This window comes from Gracilinanus agilis, chromosome 1 (genome assembly GCF_016433145.1).
Source record: "Gracilinanus agilis isolate LMUSP501 chromosome 1, AgileGrace, whole genome shotgun sequence".
NCBI lineage: Eukaryota > Metazoa > Chordata > Mammalia > Didelphimorphia > Didelphidae > Gracilinanus > Gracilinanus agilis.
The window spans coordinates 713,453,682-713,474,265 of NC_058130.1; the positions used below are offsets into that span (position 1 = coordinate 713,453,682).

The following is a 20,584-nucleotide window of genomic DNA, read 5'->3' on the forward strand; positions in this document are numbered from 1 at the left end:
GAACAAGAATTCCAGGCATGGGGGACAATCAGTGAAACTGAATTGTGTAGAAGGGAATAAAGTAAAGAAATGACACTCATTCTTGTCAAAAACACTGGAAAGCATAGGTATAAATAGATTTTTTAAAAAATTATATAAAGCATTTACCTAAAACCATGGGGAAGTATTATTTGTAATGGGAATAAATTAGAAGACTTCCCAATAAGATCAGAAATGAAACAAAGATGTCCATTATCACCAATGTTATTAAATATTGTATTAAAATGCTACGAGCAGCAACAAGTGAAGCAAAAGGAATCAAAATGGGCAGAGGTAACAAAACTATCTCTTTTGCAGATAATATAATGCTATATGTGGAAAATCCTAAAGATTCAACTAAAAAGTTAGTTGAAATAATCAATAATTTTAGCAAACAAGCAGGATATAAAATAAATCCACATAAATCATTAGTATTTCTACATATCACTAACAAAGATCTATAAGTAAAGAAAGAGGCACTTCATTAAAAATAACCATAGACAGGATAAAATCTCTGAGAGTATACCTGCCAAGACAAACACCCAGGAACTACATGAACATGATTATAAAACACTTTTTACGCAAATAAAATCAGATTTTTTTTTCATAATTTTTATTTTTTAGAAAAGTTATCCATGGTTACATGATTCATGTTCTTACTTCCCGCTTCACTCCCCAACCTCTCCCCCCCACCCATAGCTGATGCGCATTTCCACTGGTTTTAACATGTGTCATCAATCAAGACCTATTTCCAAATTGTTGATAGTTGCATTAGTGTGGTAGTTTCGAGTCTATATCCCCAATCATGTCTGCCTCAACCCATGAGTTCAATCAGTTGTTTTTCTTCTGTGCTTCCACTACTGTAGTTCTTCCTCTGAATGTGGGTAGCGTTCTTTTCCATAAATCCCTCAGAATTGTCTTGGGTCATTGCATTGCTGCTAGTACAGAAGTCCATTACATTCAATTTTACCACAGTGTATTAGTCTCTGTGTACAATGTTCTTCTGGCTCTGCTCCTTTCACTCTGTATCAATTCCTGGTGGTCTTTCCAGTTCACATGGAATTCCTCCAGTTTATTATTCCTTTGAGCACAATAGTATTCCATCACCAACATACACCACAATTTGTTTGGCCATTTCCCAATTGAAGGGTGTACCCTCATTTTCCAGTTTTTTTGTCACCCCAAAAAGGGTGGCTATAAATATTTTTGTAGAAGTCTGTTTATCTATGATCTCTTTGGGGGTACAAACCCAACAGTGGTATGGCTGGATCAAAGGGCAGGCAGTCTTTTAGAGCTCTTTGGGCATAGTTTCAAATTGCCATCCAGAATGGTTGGATCAATTCACAACTCCACCAGCAATGCATTAGTGTCCCAATTTTGCCACATTCCCTCCAACATTCAACACTTGCCTTTGCTGTCATACTGGCCAATCTGCTAGGTGTGAGGTGGTACCTCAGAGTTGTTTTGATTTGCATTTCTCTAATTACTAGAGATTTAGAATACTTTCTCATGTGCTTATTGATAGTTTTGATTTCTTTATCTGAAAATTGCCTATTCATGTCCCTTGCTTATCTATCAATTGGAGAATGGCTTGATTTTTTATACAACTAATTTAAATCCTTGTATATTTGAGTAATTAGACCTCTGTCAGAGTTTTTTGTTATAAAGATTTTTTCCCAATTTGTTGTTCTCTTCTGATTTTGGTTGCATTGTTTTTTTTTTAAACCCTTGTACTTCGGTGTATTGTCTCATAGGTGGAAGATTGGTAAGGGTGGGCAATGGGGGTCAAGTGACTTGCCCAGGGTCACACAGCTGGGAAGTGGCTGAGGCCAGGTTTGAACCTAGGACCTCCTGTCTCTAGGCCTGACTCTCACTCCACTGAGCTACCCAGCTGCCTCCTGGTTGCATTGTTTTTGTTTGTACAAAAGTTTTTTAATTCAAGATAATCAAAATAATTTATTTTATATTTTGTAATTTTCTCTAACTCTTGCTTGATTTTAAAATCTTCTTTCCCAGAGATCTGACAAGTATACTATTCCGTGTTCATGTAATTTATTTATAGTTTCCCTCTTTACATTTAAGTCCTTCACCCATTCTGAATTTATCTTGGTGTAGGGTGTGAGATGTTGATCTAACCCTAATCTCTCCCATATTGTTTTCCAATTTTCCCAGCAATATTTGTCAAATAGTGGATTTTTGTCCCAAAAGTTGGGCTCTTTGGGTTTATTATAGATAATCTTGCTGACATCACTTACCCCAAGTCTATTCCACTGATCTTCCCTTCTGTCTCTTAGCCAGTACCATATTGTTTTGATGACCACTGCTTTATAGTATAGTATATGCTAGGCCACCTTCCTTCACAGTTTTTTTTCATTATTTCCCTTGATATTCTTGATCTTTTGTTCTTCCAAATGAACTTTGTTATAGTTTTTTTCTAATTCAGTAAAGATGTTTTTTTGGTAGTTTGATAGGTATGGCACTAAATAAGTAAATTAATTTGGGTAGAATGGTCATTTTTATTATGTTAGCTCGTACTACCCATGAGCAATCAATATTTTTCCAATTGTTTAGATCTAGTTTTAATCATTTGGAGTTTTGTAATTGTTTTCTTATAATTCCTGTGTTTGTTTTGGTAGATAGATTCCTAAGTATTTTATATTGTCTAGGGTGATTTTAAATGGTGTTTCTCTTTCTACCTCTTGCTGTTGTGATTTGTTGGAAATATATAGAAATGCTGATGATTTATGTGCATTTATTTTGTATCCTGCAACTTTGCTAAAGTTGTTGATTATTTCTACAAGCTCCTTAGTTGAGACTCTAGGATTTTTTAAGTATACTATCATATCATCTGCAAAGAGTGATAGCTTAGTCTCCTCATTGCCTATTTTGATACCTTAAATTTCTTTTTCTTCTCTAATTGCTACTGCTAATGTTTCTAGTACAATGTTAAATAATAGAGGAGATAATGGGCATCCTTGTTTCACTCCTGATCTTATTGGAAAGGCTTCTAATTTATCCCCATTACATATGATGCTTGTTGATGGTTTTAGGCATATACTGTTTATTATTTTTAGGAAAGTTCCTTCTATTCCTATACTTTCCAGGGTTTTCAATAGGAAGGGGTGCTGTATTTTGTCAAAGGCTTTTTCAGCATCTATTGAGATAATCATGTGATTTTTGTTTGTTAGATTGTTGATATGGTCAATTATGTGAATGGTTTTCCTAATGTTGAACCATCCTTCAATTCCTGTTATAAATCCCACCTGATCATGGTGGATGATCCTCTTGATCACTTGCTGGAGTCTTTTTGCTAATATTCTATTTAAAATTTTTGCATCTATGTTCATTAGGGAGATTGGTCTGTAGTTTTCTTTCTCTGTTTTTGATCTACCTGGCTTTGGAATCAGTACCATATTTGTGTCATAAAAGGAATTTGGTAGGACTCCTTCTTTGCTTATTATATCAAATAATTTGTATAGTATTGGGATTAGTTGCTCTTTGAATGTCTGATAGAATTCACTTGTGAATCCATCAGGCCCTGGCGATTTTTTCTTAGGGAGTTCTTTGAAGGCTTGTTCAATTTCTTTTTCTGATATGGGATTATTTAGGTATTCTATTTCTTCTGCTGTCAATCTAGGCAATTTGTATTTTTGTAAATATTCATCCATATCACCTAGATTGCTATATTTGTTGCCATATAATTGGGCAAAATAGTTTTTAATGATTGCCTTAATTTCCTCTTCTTTAGAGGTGAGGTCTCCCTTTTCATCTTTGATACTGTCAATTTGGTTTTCTTCTTTCCTTTTTTTATTAGATCGACCAGTACTTTGTGTATTTTATCTGTTTTTTCAAATACCAGCTTCTAGTCTTATTTATTAATTCAATAGTTCTTTTACTTTCTGTTTTATTAATTTTTCCCTCAATTTTTAGTATTTCTAATTTAGTTTTCATCTGGGGATTTTTAATTTGTTGGCTTTCTAGTTTTTTAAGTTGCATGCCCAATTCATTAATCTCTGCCTTCCCTAATTTGTTAATATATGTACTCAATGATATAATTTTCCCCCTTAGAAATGCTTTGGCTGTATCCCATAGGTTTTGGTAAGAAGTCTCATCATTGTCCTTATCTTCAATGAAATTATTTATTGTTTCTATGATTTGTTCTTTCACTAAATTATTTTGGAGAATAATATTATTTAATTTCCAATTAGTTTTTGGTTTGTTGCTCCATGTATTCTTACTAATAACTATTTTTATTACATTATGATATGATAAGATTGCATTTAGCATTTCTGCTTTTTTGCATTTGTTTGCCATGTTTCTATGCTCTAGTACATGGTCTATCTTTGTGAATGTTCCATGTGCTGCTGAAAAGAAGGTGTATTCCTTTTTGTCCCTATTTATTTTTCTCCATAAATCTATTAACTCTAATTTTTCTAGGATTTCATTCATCTCTCTTATCTCTTTCTTATTTATTTTTTGGTTTGATTTATCTAGCTCTGATAGGAGAAGGTTGAGGTCACCCACTAGTATAGTTTTGTTATCTATTTCGTCCTTGAGCTCCACTAGCTTCTCCTTTAGAAATTTGGATGCTATACTGTTTGGTGCATACATGTTGAGTACTGATATTTCTTCATTGTTTATACTGCCTTTAATTAGGACGTAATTATGTTCCCTATCTCTTTTAACCAGATCTATTTTTATTTTGGCTCTGTCAGAGATCATAATGGTAACCCCTGCCTTCTTTTACTCATTTGAAGCCCAAAAGATTTTTCTCCATCCTTTCATTTTTACTCTATGTATGTCTACCTGTCTCATGTGTGTTTCTTTTTTTAAAATTTTTTTAAACCCTTAACTTCTGTGTATTGGCTCCTACGTGAAAGAGTGGTAAGGATGGGCAATGAGGGTCAACTGACTTGCCCAGGGTCACACAGCTGGGAAGTTTCTGAGGCCAGATTTTAACCTAGGACCTCCTGTCTCTAGGCCTGACTCTCAATTCACTGAGCTACCCAGCTGCCCCCACATGTGTTTCTTGTAGACAACATATGGTAGGATTTTGGTTTCTAATCCACTCTGCTATTTGCTTCTGTTTTATGGGCAAGTTCATCCCATTCACATTCAGAGTTATAATTATCAATTGTGTATTCCTGGACATTTTGATTTTCTCTCCTTGTCCTGTCCTTTCTTCTTTCACTGTTTCCTTCTATACCAGTGTTTTGTTTTTAATCAGTTCCCCTAATCCCCTCCCTTGTTGTACTTCCCTTTCTCCCCTCTCCCTTCTTATTTCCCTCTTATTGTTCTTTAAAGCTACACCACACTCCCCACCAAGTCCTCTCCCTCCCTAGTATTGCTTCCCTCCCCACCAGTCCATTTGTTACCCTTCTACTTTTCTATAGGAATGAATCAATTCTCTGCCCCAATGGATCTGATTTTTCTTCCCTCTTTAAGTTAATTTCAATGCACTTACGAATTAAGTATTTCCTTTCTCCAACCTCTTTACCCTTCCATTATATTGGTCTTCTCCCCTGTTCGCCCCTTGAACTGTTATAATAAAACTAGATGTAGTAGATGTTGTATAGAGGGAGAGGATGATATGACACCTCACTCCTTTATAACAGTGCCCAGGCAGGATCCTGCAGGTCAAAGGATGATATCCCTTCAGGTCCCACCTGGGGTTGATTGATATTGTATAATGGGCTCTTTAGCTTGGTAATGCTTGTCTCTGACTGTGTATCTCCCTTCCCAGAGAAGCTAGGAAATAACCACTCCAGGAAGGTACTTTAAAAGGCTTTAACTGTATTTAAACAAAGAAGGGGTAATGGGATTGGATAGAGGTATTGGGAAAACCCTAATCAAATTTGGTAATGATAAACCCTTAAACTGTAGGCAAATAATGAATCAGAATGGTTAGCCCTCTGGTCCAGCCTGGCCACAGCCACACCAGAATAGGTAAACTGCTGCTTGGTGTTTCAGCTTCTTCTCTTTTGTTAGATGATATGCCTAACCAGTCTTTGGGATATCCACCCCTTTCCCCCCTCTTCTTTTCCTGCTCACTTCCCGGATCCCTCCCGGGCCCTGGGAAACCTAGATAACTAAGATGATTGACTTCCTAATATCTAGGGGCAGTAGAATCAGAAGATGATGGTCTGGGTACAGGTTGATGATGTTAACAGGAACAAACAGGAAGATCTTGCAAGGTTTAGCCCCGCAGGTCTCAATCCTCAAAAGACCAGGATCCACAGATCTCAGGTCTCAGGGAAAGAAAGGAATCCCTGCCAGGGCTGCCAGGGTGTTTTATACTCCCCTGGGCCAACTGCTTTCTCCCTTGTTCTCACAGCCCTCTGGGAACATTCCGATATCCAATGGATCCACCTGTCAATCAACAGTGTGGATTCCTGGCTCCCAGAGATTCAATATAACAATAGGAATGAATCAATTCTCTGCCCCAATGGATCTGATTGTTCTTCCCTCTTTAAGTTAATTTCAATGCACTTACAAATTAAGTATTTCCTTTCTCCAACCTCTTTACCCTTCCATTATATTGGTCTTCTCCCCTGTTCACCCCTTGAACTTCTTTATGGAATATAAATTTACTCCATTTTTTCTGTTTTCCTCTTTCTCTTAATATTATCTCCTTTTTTTACCTCTAGTTTTGTATACACACACACACACACACACACACACACACACACACACATATATATACATACATATATCATGATATTTCATTCTATACAGTTTGTCCCTGTTCCCTCTAATTATACTTCTTCTATCTACCCTGTTGGTAATAACAATTTTTAAGAGTTACCAATATCTTCTTTTCTTATAGGGATATAAGTCAATTGAGCTTATTGGGTCCCTTAAAGAAAAGTTTTTTTGTTTTGTTTTGTTTTGTTTTTTTACTCCACTCTCTTAATTACCTCATGGTGATTCTCTTGAGTTCTGTGTTCGAGCAGCAAACTCTCTGCTTAAGTCTGGTTTTTTCTTTATGAATGCTTGGATAAAATCAGATTTAAATAACTGGAGAAATATTATTTGTTTGTGGCTGAACAGAACCAATATAATAAAAATGACAATCCTATCTAAACTAAAATACTTATTCAATGTCATTCCAACTTTGTTACCAAAAATATTATTTAACTTAGAAAAATAATAACAAAATTCATTTCAAGATTAAGAATATCAAAAGAATTAATGAAAAAATATAAAGGAAGGAAGTCTACCAGTACCAGATTATAAAGGACCAATTATCAAAACTATCTGGTACTAGCTAAAAGATAGAAAGGTAGATCAGTGGAACAGAACATATATACCACAAACAGTAGTGAAAGATTATAGTACTTGTGTTTGACCAAAATATAGAACTAAGTTTGTGGGATGAGAATTCACTATTTGGTAAAAGTTGTTGGGAAAACTGGAAAGTAGTTTGTCAATATCTAGGTATAGGCCAATACCTTTACCAAGACAAGATCAAAATAGCAGTTCAGCTTGAAAAAGAATCTCAATGTCCAGTACCTTATCTTACCAGGTGATCTTCAGAATCTTCCTAAGACAATTCAAATAGAAGCAATTCAATTTCCTGGCATGAAGCTGATAGGCTACCTAGGTTTCATAGGAATAAGTTGATATAATAGCTCTGTAGATCTTCAGTTTCTTAGGGATCCTAATACCTCTTCTCTCCCACACATTTCTTTGGAGCCTCCCAAACTCTGAGCTAGCATTGGCAATGCTTGCACCAACCTAATCATCTATGTGGACATTCCTGGAAAGTATCCTACTAAGGTAAGTGAACTTATCCACAGTATTCAGAATTTCTCCATTTGCTGTTTGGTTGGTTCCATATATGGTTGGCAGTGGGGTTGGCCAATGGAGAAACTCTGTCTTTTTTGTGTTCATTGTCAGGCCAAAATTAGCACATGTAAGAGTTAAAATTGGTTTTGGTCAAATATAAGAGGTATAAAAGGTTGTTGTGGTTGCTGTTTATAAAAATTAACTCTTGGGGGCAGCTGGGTAGCTCAGTGGAGTGAGAGTCAGGCCTAGAGACAGGAGGTCCTAGGTTCAAACCCGGCCTCAGCCACTTCCCAGCTGTGTGACCCTGGGCAAGTCACTTGACCCCCATTGCCCACCCTTACCAATCTTCCACCTATGAGACAATACACCGAAGTACAAGGGTTTAAAAAAAAAATTAACTCTTACGTCACGAGGCTGTTAGTAGTTTTAATAGCTTTAATAGCTTTATTACAGCTTTATTACAGAGATAGTAAAGGGGGAAATGTAGGAAGGAGGTATAAAATATTGCCTAGCTAATTACCCTAAGTCTGGAGCCAAACTCCTCTAGCCACCAGTGCAGAATCCCCAAAACAGAATCTCCAACACAGAAGGAAATCCAAGGCAGAGACACCAACACAGTAGAATCCCTCCAAAGCAGAAGTCTCTCTTCAGCAATCTGGTCTTGCCTTTTTTAACCCTTTTCCCATGTCACTTCCTGTCTCTCTGGTTTCTGCGTCCTTTCACTGTTGGCTGGTCTATCACATCTCAGGAACCAATCATAGTTTCTTAATTTGCCTGGCACTGTCCATGGAGGCCAGTACTTGTGGGATCCACTTCTAGTCTTTGAGGGTGTGAACTTCCTTTTCTAGTAAAAGGTTCTTCAAGTGTTTGACTAAGTGTGAAAGGAGAGGGCACTCCAAATTCTTGATTGATTAAGTTAAAATAAACAAAGGAGGATAATTCCATTTACATATACAAGTGGCAGAAAATAGATCCATATGCTGTTGCATCTCAGTTTCAGAGTCTGCATGGATGCACAATCATGGATGCACATGCAAACAAAGTCACATCTCAGCTCTCGATCCACTTTAGACTTGCCTTGAAGCCTTTTCATGTTAAATAATATACCTTCAGTAGGGAAGCTGACCCTGATGCTCTTTTTATCCTTGTTGAAGGTATCAGACAACAACGCTGAAAACATCATGCTGAAAAGCATAAGAGCAAGCACACAGCCCTGCACCCCACTGGTGCCTGGGAAAGCTCAGGAACATTGTCCATTATCCAGAAACTGTGCAAGCATGCTGTCATGGAGCTGGTGTATAATACTGATGAACTTCTCTAGGCAACCACATTTTGCCATGATCTTCCACAAGCCCTTACAACTGACAGTATCAGCCATCTTGGTCAGATCAACAAATGTTGTATACGGACCTCTGTTCTGCTTCTGGCATTTCTCCTGTAGTTCTTGGGCAGCAAACACCAAATCATCCATTCCTTGGCCCTTTCAAAAGCCCCACTGGCTCTTGGGTAGATGTTTGTCTCCCAGGTGAAGGATTGGCCTATTAAGGAGGACTTTGTCAAGAATCTTGCTAGCAATGACTAAGAAAGAGAGACCCCTCCACATTGTTATAGAACAACCTATTTCTGTTTCTTTTATAGATATGGACAATCAAGGCATCTTTGATTTCCTGGAGGATAACCTCTTCTTGTTATATAACCAGGAAGATTTTGGTAATTTTTTTGTATAAGCAGTGGACCCCCTGCCTTGTAAATCTCAGCTGGAATAGAATCAGCATCAGACACTTTGCCACAAGAAAGAAGCCTAATGATATCCAAAACCTTTTCTTCAGTTGGAGACTCTGCTAGAGAGGGAATGACTTCAACCTGAGGAATATGATCAATGACTTCAGCCTTGACTAATTGATGATGGTCTTTTGAGAACAGTGTTTAGCCCATTTCTCCAGGATCATGTCCTTTTCACTGATCAGTGTGGCTCCATCAGTTCTGAGTAGTTGAGATGCACCATATATCTGTGACCCATAAATAGCTTTCAGGGCATCATAGGAGTGCTTTGGGTTATTACTCTCGGTGTAAAACTGAATTTTATCTGCTTCCTTACTAAGTCAAGAATCCTACTTTTCTCTAAGCTTTGCTTGCATTTTACTTTTAATGGAATTAAATTGCCTTCTTAGAGACCGATGAACCATCCTGCTGCTATACTCTGTGGGGTTCTTGTTTTTCATTTAGTAAATTCTGAATATCATCATCTTCATCAAAGCAATGATGCTTGTGAGTATTCTGGTCCCATGATTAATTGCAATGCTGTACACCAGGCTGCCTAATCCTTTTGTTTTCCAATGTTGTCAACCTTGAGTCAGCTCAGCTTTCTCTCTTAAGTCAGCAACAAACTGTTGGTGCACTGGGAAGTACCTTAATTTGTTGACTTTAAGCCTTTTGGTAGTCATCTTGCTTTGAGGCCTTCTATTGTTGAATGTGAATGTTTAGTTTGGAAGGGATAAGTCTGTGATCAGTCTAGCACTCTGCACCACACTTTGCCTTCATCACTCTTACATCTTGTCTAGCTCTTTTTCTTACAATGACAAGACTCTATTCAATGCTGATATGTGTTGTGAAATGGCATCCTTGAAGTTTTATTGCATTTAGGTAGATGAAAGTCAGTGTTGGGGATTAGGTCATGAATCAATGAAGTCTTCAGTAGTAAATGATCTTTGCTATTGCTGTTTTTAATTCCATTCCTCCCAAGAATTCCCCGCCATGTCTGATAGTCTCTGCCTACTTGGCATTAAAGTCACCCAGAATTACAAGGTTGTTCTCTTTAGGAACACTCTTGATCCAGGTCTCCAGGCCTTCATAAAATTTGTCTTTAACCTCATCAGGGTTCATTATGGTAGAGCATATGCACTGATGAGAATGGTATGGCACTTTCCTGCAAATGGCAATTGCATTGTCACGAGCCTGTCACTGGCTCCTTTTTAGAGGTCTTCAAGTTTGCTGACTTGATTTGAGTCTGAAATTTATGCCAGTTTCATGGCACTTCTCATCGCAGTAACCACTCTAGAAAAATGTGTTCTAACTTTATAAGTTGACCTTCATTTCCCAGTCCTGTTTTATTCAGGGTTGCTATTTGAATATGATATCTCCTGAATTCTCTCACAACAATGCCTTTCAGGTCTGCTGGATTTTATGTTGTCGATAAATGTCCACCATGTACCTACCAAAGGTGAATGGAATCATTTTCAGAAAAGTTTTGCACTTTTTTGTGTGTATTGATCATAGGGTGGAATCCTGGTCTGACACAGTAAGCAGGAAGGGGTTGGGTAAAGCAAACAATTTTTAGATCACCTTTTATAGACTTCATGCCAGGAGGTGAGCAGTATGGTACTAAAAGAAGGTTGCTCAGCCACCCAAGGGGCTGCCAAATCCCTTTGCTGCTTTGGTGCAGTGTGAAGGCAGCCTTATGTTCTAACTCACTTGTGTGTAGGATTATATATACACATCTGCTGCTTCATCACTTGCCTGTAGCCACAGGTCTTTGAGATAGCAGTAAAACAATAAAATAATGAGATGATGGAATGTAAGATGGGAAAATGGTATGAGTAATATCTTTTGACTTGTGTATAAATTGGATTTAAGTGAGACAGAGGTGAGAAAAGTCATAGGCCTCACTCTTTCTTCCAGTGTCACTGAATTCCAGTGGCAAGGCAAAATTTAAGATGAGTGGTGATGGTTCAGGATACAGGGGAAGTCCTTGGCTTCTTTGCTATCTAACCAAGCTATAAGTGCCCCATAGTGTCTGCTTCTAACATTTTCATGCCCAATGGAACAAATTGTTTTATCTGTCCATTTTGCAGAGAGGAAATGTTTGCATTTTTGGTATAGACACACAAACACAAGATTTTACACTTTTGGCACACACACACACACACACACACACACACACACACACACACACACACACCCTCTTACTCACCAATGGGCTTGAGTCCTGTTGGTTATCCTCAGTCTGGTTTGGCCTGCCTGTTGTGATAAATGGAACAGGGTGCTGCTATAGCTTTTTGGAGGCACAGATGAGAACTGGTAGTAGGTGGCCCTGAAAAGGGTTCAGCAGGCCCTCACACCAGAGGTAATACTCTTTCCTGAATTTTCCACCCATATAGCTCAGTAAATTTTAGAGATAAAAAGAAAGGCAAGACAGTCCTTGCTGTCAAGGGACCTCCCAATTTAAGGGAGAAGACAACATGCAAACAATTATGTACAAACAAGCTATACATAGGCTAAATAGGAAGTATTCAACAGAAAGAAGGCTCTAGAATTAAGAGAAATTGGAAAGATTTCCTGCAGAAGGTGGGATTTTAGTTACAGTTTGAAGGACCCTAGGAGGTGGAGATGAGGAAAGTGATTATTCTCAGGCATGAGGGTCAATCAAAGACAATACCCAGAGCTGAGAAGTGTCTTGTTCGGGGAACATCAAGGAGGCCTATATCACTGGACACTGAAGAGTATGTGCCAGGAAGTAAGGTATGAAAAGACTAGAAAGAAGTGGGGGTTGAAAGACTTGGAATGCCAAAGTGAAGATTTTATATTTGATCCTAGAAGTAATAATGAGTCATTATATTTGATCCTAGAAGTAATAATGAGTCATTGGAGTCAAGTAAGTTAAGGGAATAGAGGGTGAAGTCTACTAGGATAAACAGGATAGTTGACTTGTACAGGTAGAAGGGTTTACATCGGCACAGAGAAGAACCACTTCTTTGTGTGAGATGGGTAAAAGAGGAGGTAATGTAGGAGGAATCTGAGGAAAGAGAAAATGGTGACTTGAAGGAGATACTCATGATGAATCTGAAAGGATGTGAGTCAGGACATCCTGAATACCTTCTTTGGGTTTTTAAATTTCCTTTTCTGAGCATCAGTCAAAGATTAGAAAGTCTGAAGGTTACCTTATGGGTAATTCCCAAATCAAAAATTCCCAAGAGATAAAGAACTTCTGAGTTTCATCATTTGAGCGCAGCCTCAAAAGGGAAGTTTCCCTCAACATGATGCTGCTTGGAGAAGGAAGGAGATGAACAACAGAGAATTACCATTAAATTGGAGGACTAAAGTCATGCCATGGTGGGGCAAGAGATATAGACCTTGTCAACCTCATTCTTATTCTGATTTCCTTGGCCATTTGGGTTCTCTTTGAAGGACCCTCATCATCAGGCTCTCAACATGTGTTTAATTTCCACAGGAGTGTGGTAGTCTGAGTGCTTGTGTTTCTGTATTTGTTCATGGGTTCCTGTGAATTCTTCATATCTTCTGTGTGTTATATGATGAATGGGTAACATGAAAGCTGTCCCTTCCCTGATGCATGTCTTGTACATTGAATGGCTGTGTAGAAGTTGAGGACTCTAGAGGAGTGTGAGGACTTGGGAAAATTTAAATAAGAGCCATACTTAATATTTAATTTGGAATTTTTCCTAGAGTAAAATTCTTCCTACCTGTGTGGCCCTGAACAAGTCCACTTAACCTGAATTGTCTAGTCCTTACCACTCTTCTCTCTTGGATCTAATACTTGCATTAATTCTAAAACAGAAAGTGTTTTCTAAAAAAGTGGTGGAGAGAATACAGATGTGAGAGATATTATAGAAGTAGAATAACAAGATTTGGCGTCTAATTTGATATGTGGGTGAATGAAAGTGAGAAGGTTAGGATCACAATGAGTTTGTGAACCTTGTTAGTTAAAAGAATGATAGTGCTCTGGACCTAAATAGAGAACTTCAAAAGAGGGGTAGATTGTATGGGGGCTGGAGGTTAGAGGTAAGGGTGGGTAGGGAAGCTAATGGGTTCTGATTTGAATATATTCAGTTTGAAGTATCTACAGGCTATCCAATTTGAAATTTTCAGTAGGAAGTTTGTGATCTGGGACTATAGCTCAGGAGAGACATAGAATAGGCTGGAAACTTACATGTGGGAATCATCAACATAATAAAGATAATTAAATACATGTAATGTGAAAAAGTCAGAGAGAAAAGTGAAGAGAAGAGAGAAAAGAGAAAAAGGAGAAGAGAGCCTGAAACACAGCTCTAGGGACAAGAGGTTATTGTACCTCAGTACTTACTGTCTCTTGAGAGGCAATTGTTAAATTTTCACTGTGAGCATTTACACTTTAGAAATCAGCAGACTATAAATCAGAGTTTAATTTATTTATTTTTTTGTTGTTGATTCTAGACTTGAGAAAATGTTAATAACAGATTAAAGTTACAAGTGTGTCAGACATATTTTTTTTTTTGAGAGCTAGTTTTTAAACATTTACCCACCATACTTGTTTGGAGGACATTCACAATCAGAGGAGCCTGCTGTCGATGTCCAGTAAAAGAGACTGAGAAAGAGCAATCAGACAGGGAGGAGGAGAAGCAAGGGAGGTGAGAGTACTCAGGAAGACAGGGTAGTCAGCATCAAATGTTGCATAGAAATCAAGAAGGGTAAAGACTGAGAAAGGCCATCAGACTTGGCAATTAATTTAAAGTCATCAGTGATGTCTTTAGAATGAGCAGTTTTAGTTGAGTAGTAAAGTTAGAAGCTAGATTAAAGAGGGGTTTAGAAGAGTCTGAGGGGAGAGAAAGTGAAGGTAGTGAATGCAGACAGTTTTTCATGGAGCTTAGATAGGAAAGGGAAGAAAGGTGTAGGACAATAGCTTGTGAGAAATGGTAAGATCTAGTGATAATTTTATTTGTTAATTTTTAAAATAATTTAATTGCTAATTTTAAGGGAAGGGAAGATGGATTTGTAGATAGCAGGGAAGAAACTAAAAGATAAGGAGAACTCTTTCTATCTTCTCCAAAATCTAGACAAATTATAATTACAGCATTCCTGTCATATGCCAATTTAGTTAGGGAATAGACCTGGCAGAAGTATGCTGGCAAATGTTTTAACAATGGGTTCCCTGGAGGAGGGAAAGCAAAATAATAAATCAAGGTCTGTTTTGTAGTGTTTACTGAAAACATGCCTCTGTCTCCCTCCATCCTCAAAAAACCTTCACTTGAACTGTCCATTTCCAATAGCCAATATCTCTTTTGCCATTTGTGGTTAAACTCCCTGAGAAGGTCATCTATAATAGATGTTTACACTTCCTCTCCTCTCACTTGTTTCTTAACTCTAGCTTTCAACTTCAGTTCAACCAAAATTGTTCTCTCCAAAGTTACCAATGATCCCTTACTTGTCAAATCCAATAGCCTTTCCCCACCCTTCCTTTTTGACCTCTCTAGATCTTTTAATATTAGTGATCACTCCCTTCTTCTTGATACTTTCTTCTTTCTTGGTTTTCAGGATTCTACTCTCTCCTGCTTCTCCTCCTATCCAACTGTCTAATCCTTCTTAAGACTTCTCATTGGATCTTTATCCAAATCATGCCTACTAGCCATAAGAGTCATACAGGGTTCTGCTCTGGTTACTCTTCTCTTCTCCCTTTATATAATTTCATTTGGCGATGTCATCAGCTTCCATTGATTTAATTATCTTCTCTACATGGATAATTCTCAAATCTACCAATCTAATCCTACCTTCTCTGTTGTCCTCCAGTTGTACATCATCTCTAACTGTGTTTTAGACATCTTGAACTGGATGTATAGTAGATAGCTTAAAATCCACATATTAAAAATAGAATTCATTCAGAAAAGAAAAATAATAAATGTTGAAGAGAATGTGGCAAAATTGGGACAATAATGCACTGCTGGTAGAGTTGTGAATTGATCTAACCATTAAAGCTTTCAAATGGCTTTAAAATTGTGCATACCCTTTGATCCAGCAATACCACTACTATATCTGTATCCAAAAGAGATTTTTAAAAAGGGAAAAGGACACGTTACATAAAAATATGTATAGTAGCTCTTTCTGTGGTGGCAAAGAATTGAAAACTGAGATGTTCATCGATTGGAGAATGGCTGAACAAGTAGTTGTAGATGATTGTAATGGAATACTACTGTGCTATAAGAAATTGATGAGGATGATTTAAGAAAAACATGGAAAGACCTATGTGAACTGATACAAAGTAAGCAGAACTAGGACAACATTGTACATAATAACAGCAATATTATATGATGAACATTTATAAATGATTTAGCTATTCCTAGCAACCAAGAAAATCCTCAAAGACTCATGATGAAAAAATGCCATCTGCCTCCAGAGAAAGAATTGATGGTGTCTGAATGTGGATTAAGATTTTACTTTATTTCTTCACTTTTGTTTGAGTTTGCTTTCAAAAAAGGACTAATATGGAAAGATATTTTATACTATTACACATGTAAAAATCTATTGCCATTTTGCAGGGAGGGAGAGTGAGAATTTGGTTCAAACGTAAAAGAAAAAATGAAGGTTAAAAATTTTTTTCATGTAATTGAGGAAAAAATACTTGTTTTAAAAATTTCACTTAAAATTTTTTTATTCAAAGATATTTTATTTACCCAATTGCATGTAATAATTTTTGACATACATTTTCCAAAATTCTATGATCCAAGTTGTGAGGAAAATACATTAAAAAATAAATTATCTTTCCTCCCAAATCTCCCTTTCCAAACTTCCCTGCTACTGTCAAGGGTATTATCATTTCACATTTCCCCAGGCTCATAAGCTCAATTCCTGTTGTCAAGTCGTGTCATTTTTACCTTTGCAACATCTCTCTAACACACCTCCTTCTCTTTTCTGATACTGCCACTATCTTTGTGTAGGCCCTTATCTTTTCATGTCTGAACCATTGCAATAGCTTTCTTGTAGGTCCATCTGCCACAAGTCTCTCCCTTTCAACTCCATCCTCTATTCAGTTACCAAAGTGATTGTCCTAAAGTAAAGGACAGAGCATATCACTCCCCCTACTCAATAAACTACAGTGGATACCTACTATTGCCTCCAGCATCAAATATAAAATCTTCTGTTGTTCAAAGACCCGCACCCCCAACCCCATCTCCCTGCATTCCTTTCCAGTCTTTTTACACTTTACATTCCTAAACCTTAATCTTTGATCCACTGACAGTGGCTTCTTTGCTGGCCCTCCATCTCTCAGCTTCAGATATTTCCTCTGGCTGTCCCCCATCCCTCCTCTTCCTTTAAGTCCCAGGTACAGTCCCAACTTTAACCCAAAGTCTTTCCCAATCCCTCTAAATTCCAGTGCCTTCCTTCTGTTGATTATTTTCTATTTATTCTGCACATAGCTTGTTTGTTCATAGGGGCTCTCTTTTGTCTTTCTTTGCATCCCCAACACTTAGCACAGTGCCTCGTACATTTTGTTGTTATTGTTTGAGTCATAGCTCCATTTGGGGTTTACTTGGCAGAGATATTTGGGAGTGGTTTGCCATTTCCTTCTCCAGATCATTTTCCAGATGGAGAAGCTAAGGCAAACAGAGTTAAGTGACTTGCCCAGGGTCACATAGCTAGTAAGTGTCTGAGGCCAGATTTGAACTCAGGAAGATGAGTCTTCCTAACTCTAGGCCTGGCAGTCTATCTGCCTACCTGCTCTGGAAAAACTATTCACAAAAATAAATGCAGGTTAAATTGAAAATAAACAACAGAGGGAAGGTATCAGCAGTTAGGAGTTGGGAGATGGATTTCAGAACCAAGGATACATTTCATCTGATTAGATCATTTGAATTTATTTATTTATTTATTTTTTTAAACCCTTAACTTCTGTGTATTGGCTCAAAGGTGGAAGAGTGGTAAGGGTGGGCAATGGGGGTCAAGTGACTTGCTCAGGGTCACACAGCTGGGAAGTGTCTAAGGTCAGATTTGAATTTAGGACCTCCCATCTCTAGGCCTGACTCTCAATCCACTGAGCTACCCAGTTGCCCTCGATCATTTGAATTTATTAAAAGCAGGTACTAGCTCTTTTACTATCTCCTGACTCAGCTTGTTAGCCATTTTTGTTCTGTCATTTCCAGCACAGAGGTCATTCTCTTTGTCAGAGAAAAAAGAACCAAATTAAGTGTGGAATGGGCAGCTGAATAGCACAGTGGATAGACTACTAGGCCAGAAGTCAGGAAGATCTGAGTTCAGATTCGACCTCAGGTACTTAATAGCTGTGACCACATTACTCAATCCTATTTGCCTCAATTTCACATCTCTAAAATGAACTGGAGAAAGCAATGGCAAAACTCTCTAGTATCTTTGACGAGAAAACCCCAAAATGGGGTCACAAAGGGTCAGTCAGGACTGAAACAATTCAACAACAAAGTGCTGAGCAGTTCTGCCTTCTCTCTCTTGTCAAGTATCAACATTTCATCCATCTCAAGCAGATAGATTCTATCCTTTCTTTGATCTTCCTTTTTGCTCTAAATAGAGCTTTTTAAAAAAACTTTTCTGATGTTCTTAGTTTCCCTTGCTAGCCTCAACTCATTTTGAGCTCTAGTAAGCCTGATATTATGTTTGAATACACTTAAATTGCCCTTTATCACTTTGCTTGCTTCAATCTTCTATACATTTGTGTATCTAAGTGTGTATATTCACGAGTACTCATTGGAGCCATGTTTCTTCAGATAATTCTTATTTTTTCTTTTCCCTATAATTGTTTTCCTTTTTGTCTTTATTCTTCGGTGTCTCCCATTCTTATTCCCACCCTTTCCTCATTCTGGGGCTGACATCCCCTGTAGAGTTTTAGTTCATAGGATCCTTTGAACCATTTGAAATGTGTTTCTGAAACATTTGGGGTGTTCATCAGACTCTGCAGGGGTTTTTTTTCCTCCTCAGTCTCAAACATGGGGAATACCCAGGATTCCAATCACTTTCAATCTTCCTCCTCCCTACCTTAGCCCCTTAGCCACCAGTTCCTTCCTATAAGAATCAGATTCACAGCAATGCCAAGTGGTGCAGTGGATAGAGTCCCAAGCCCGGAGTCTGGAAGACTCATCATTCTTAGTTAAATCTGGCCTCAGACACTAGCTATATGACCCTAGGCAAGTCATGAACCTTTTTGCCCCAGTTCTTCATTTGTAAAGCGAACTGGAGAAGGAAATGGCAAACTACTCCATTATCTTTGCCAAGAAAAACCCAAATGAGGTCACAAAAATTCAGACACAACTAAAATAACCAAACAACAATAACAAAATATAAAAACCAAGCAATAACATCAATAAAGTCAATATGGAGAAGCAACAAAATTGCTGGTCAAAGCTAGTTGTTAATATTAGTTGCATAGCCAGCAAGATGGTGCTGGGTGAGAGTTCTGTCTCCAAGCTAGATTCAGTCAGAAAGACTTGAGTTCAAGATCTGCCTCAGACCAGGTGTATAACTCTGGGAAAGTCATTCATCTTCACTCTAAGTTTCCCTATCTGTAAAATGGGGATAACAGCATCTTCCTCACAAGGCTGTTGTGAGGATTATGAGATAAGGAAGCATTAAAGTGACATATCAATGCTGATTATTATTAACTCTTACTATCTTTCCCAAGTTAAAGAGTACTTTTTTTTGACAATCCATAAAGTGAGTTTTTGAGATACATTTTGTAAAGGATTTTGTTGGAAAGTATTTGTTGGGCCAAAACTTTATATAATTAATACCTTTTTAATGATATATTAACTTAATTTGAAGGATGTTATATAATTAGAATTTGTTCCCTAGAACTCTAAATCCCAACTTCCCATGTTCCTTCTCACATTATGTACTAATGTAGGGAAGATATAAGTTGTGGGTAACTCTGCCCTGGCTCTCTTTTGCTAGCACTTATATAGCACTAACCCTAGGAGACAAGCGCTATTATTAATCCCATTTCATAGATGAGAAAACTGAGGCAGACAGCCATGATTTGCCCTTGCCCAGAGTTATACAACTAGCAAGTTCTGATGTTGGGTTTGAATAAAGGTCTTTCTGTCTCCTGCATTCTATTCATTGAGGGATCCACCCTGAATTCCATAACATCCTTCAAAATGAGTTATTAAAAATAAATGTATTAATTATATTAAATTTTGGCACACAGATACTTTCCAACAAAATCATTTACAAAATGTATTCTCAAATGTATTCTGCAGTAGACAAGTGGTACATAAAATAAATGAAAGGTCCTTAAATTTGGGGGTGGGGGAGAATCCAAGGTAAATCCATGTTGTTATGTGGCTGAAATTGGACAAAAATAAGTGGATGGAGTTCAGGAAATAGGAGGATCATGGTCAAGTTGTCAGGGTATGTTGGGGTGAGCCCCTTTCCTGCTTAGAGTCTTAGGTCTCTGGAAAAAGAGAAGGTAGGAATGGACCACAGGACAGACATGTAAATGATTCTTCTGTCTCTGGGCTCCACTTTTCCTGCATTTGGTGGGGTGAAATAGAGAGAAAAGGAGAGGGAGGAAGGGAAAGGGGGGAGAGAGACAGACAGAAGAATAGGAATCTGAATTCCAGTGTTCTGGATTGTTCATCCATTGTGGAGAATAGGCTTCACTCAAGGACCTAGTTCCACTTTGCAAAGTGGCCTTCAGAAGGTTAAGGTTCATAGGAAGAAGGAGCTTTTCCTCTGGGCCTCCCTGGCCGTCCCCCTCAACCGGCCCACGCGGGACCGATCCTCGTGGCCTTTGCTTTCCCTAGGGCGGAGCTGACAATCCATAGAGCCCAGAAACCCGGGAGAGGCGGCGCCCCCTGTCGGCTGCACCCGCCCCTCCTCCCATCCTCTTTCCCTCCCTCCACGTGCGCCGCACACCTCCAAATCCCTAGAGCCTCTCCCTACACTCGCAGTCCCTCGCCTCCCTCGGCCCCTCGCCCCGCCCCTCCTGAAACTTGGTTCCCATTGGCTGTCGGCCTCGTCCCTCCGACCGCAGTCGGGTTCCCCCAGG

At 38.2% G+C, this 20,584-nt stretch overlaps 1 protein-coding gene across 1 annotated transcript in view; it reads left to right on the forward strand.

Annotated features, from left to right (window-relative positions):
* The first annotated feature begins 10,560 nt into the window (after positions 1–10,560).
* The window catches only part of MLLT1 (MLLT1 super elongation complex subunit), a 129,974-nt gene continuing 119,950 nt past the window's right edge, over positions 10,561–20,584 (forward strand). Inside the window, exon 1 of the mRNA XM_044685213.1 lies at positions 10,561–10,719. Coding sequence (XP_044541148.1) covers positions 10,561–10,719 — 159 coding nt within the window. The remainder of the gene's footprint in view (positions 10,720–20,584) is intronic.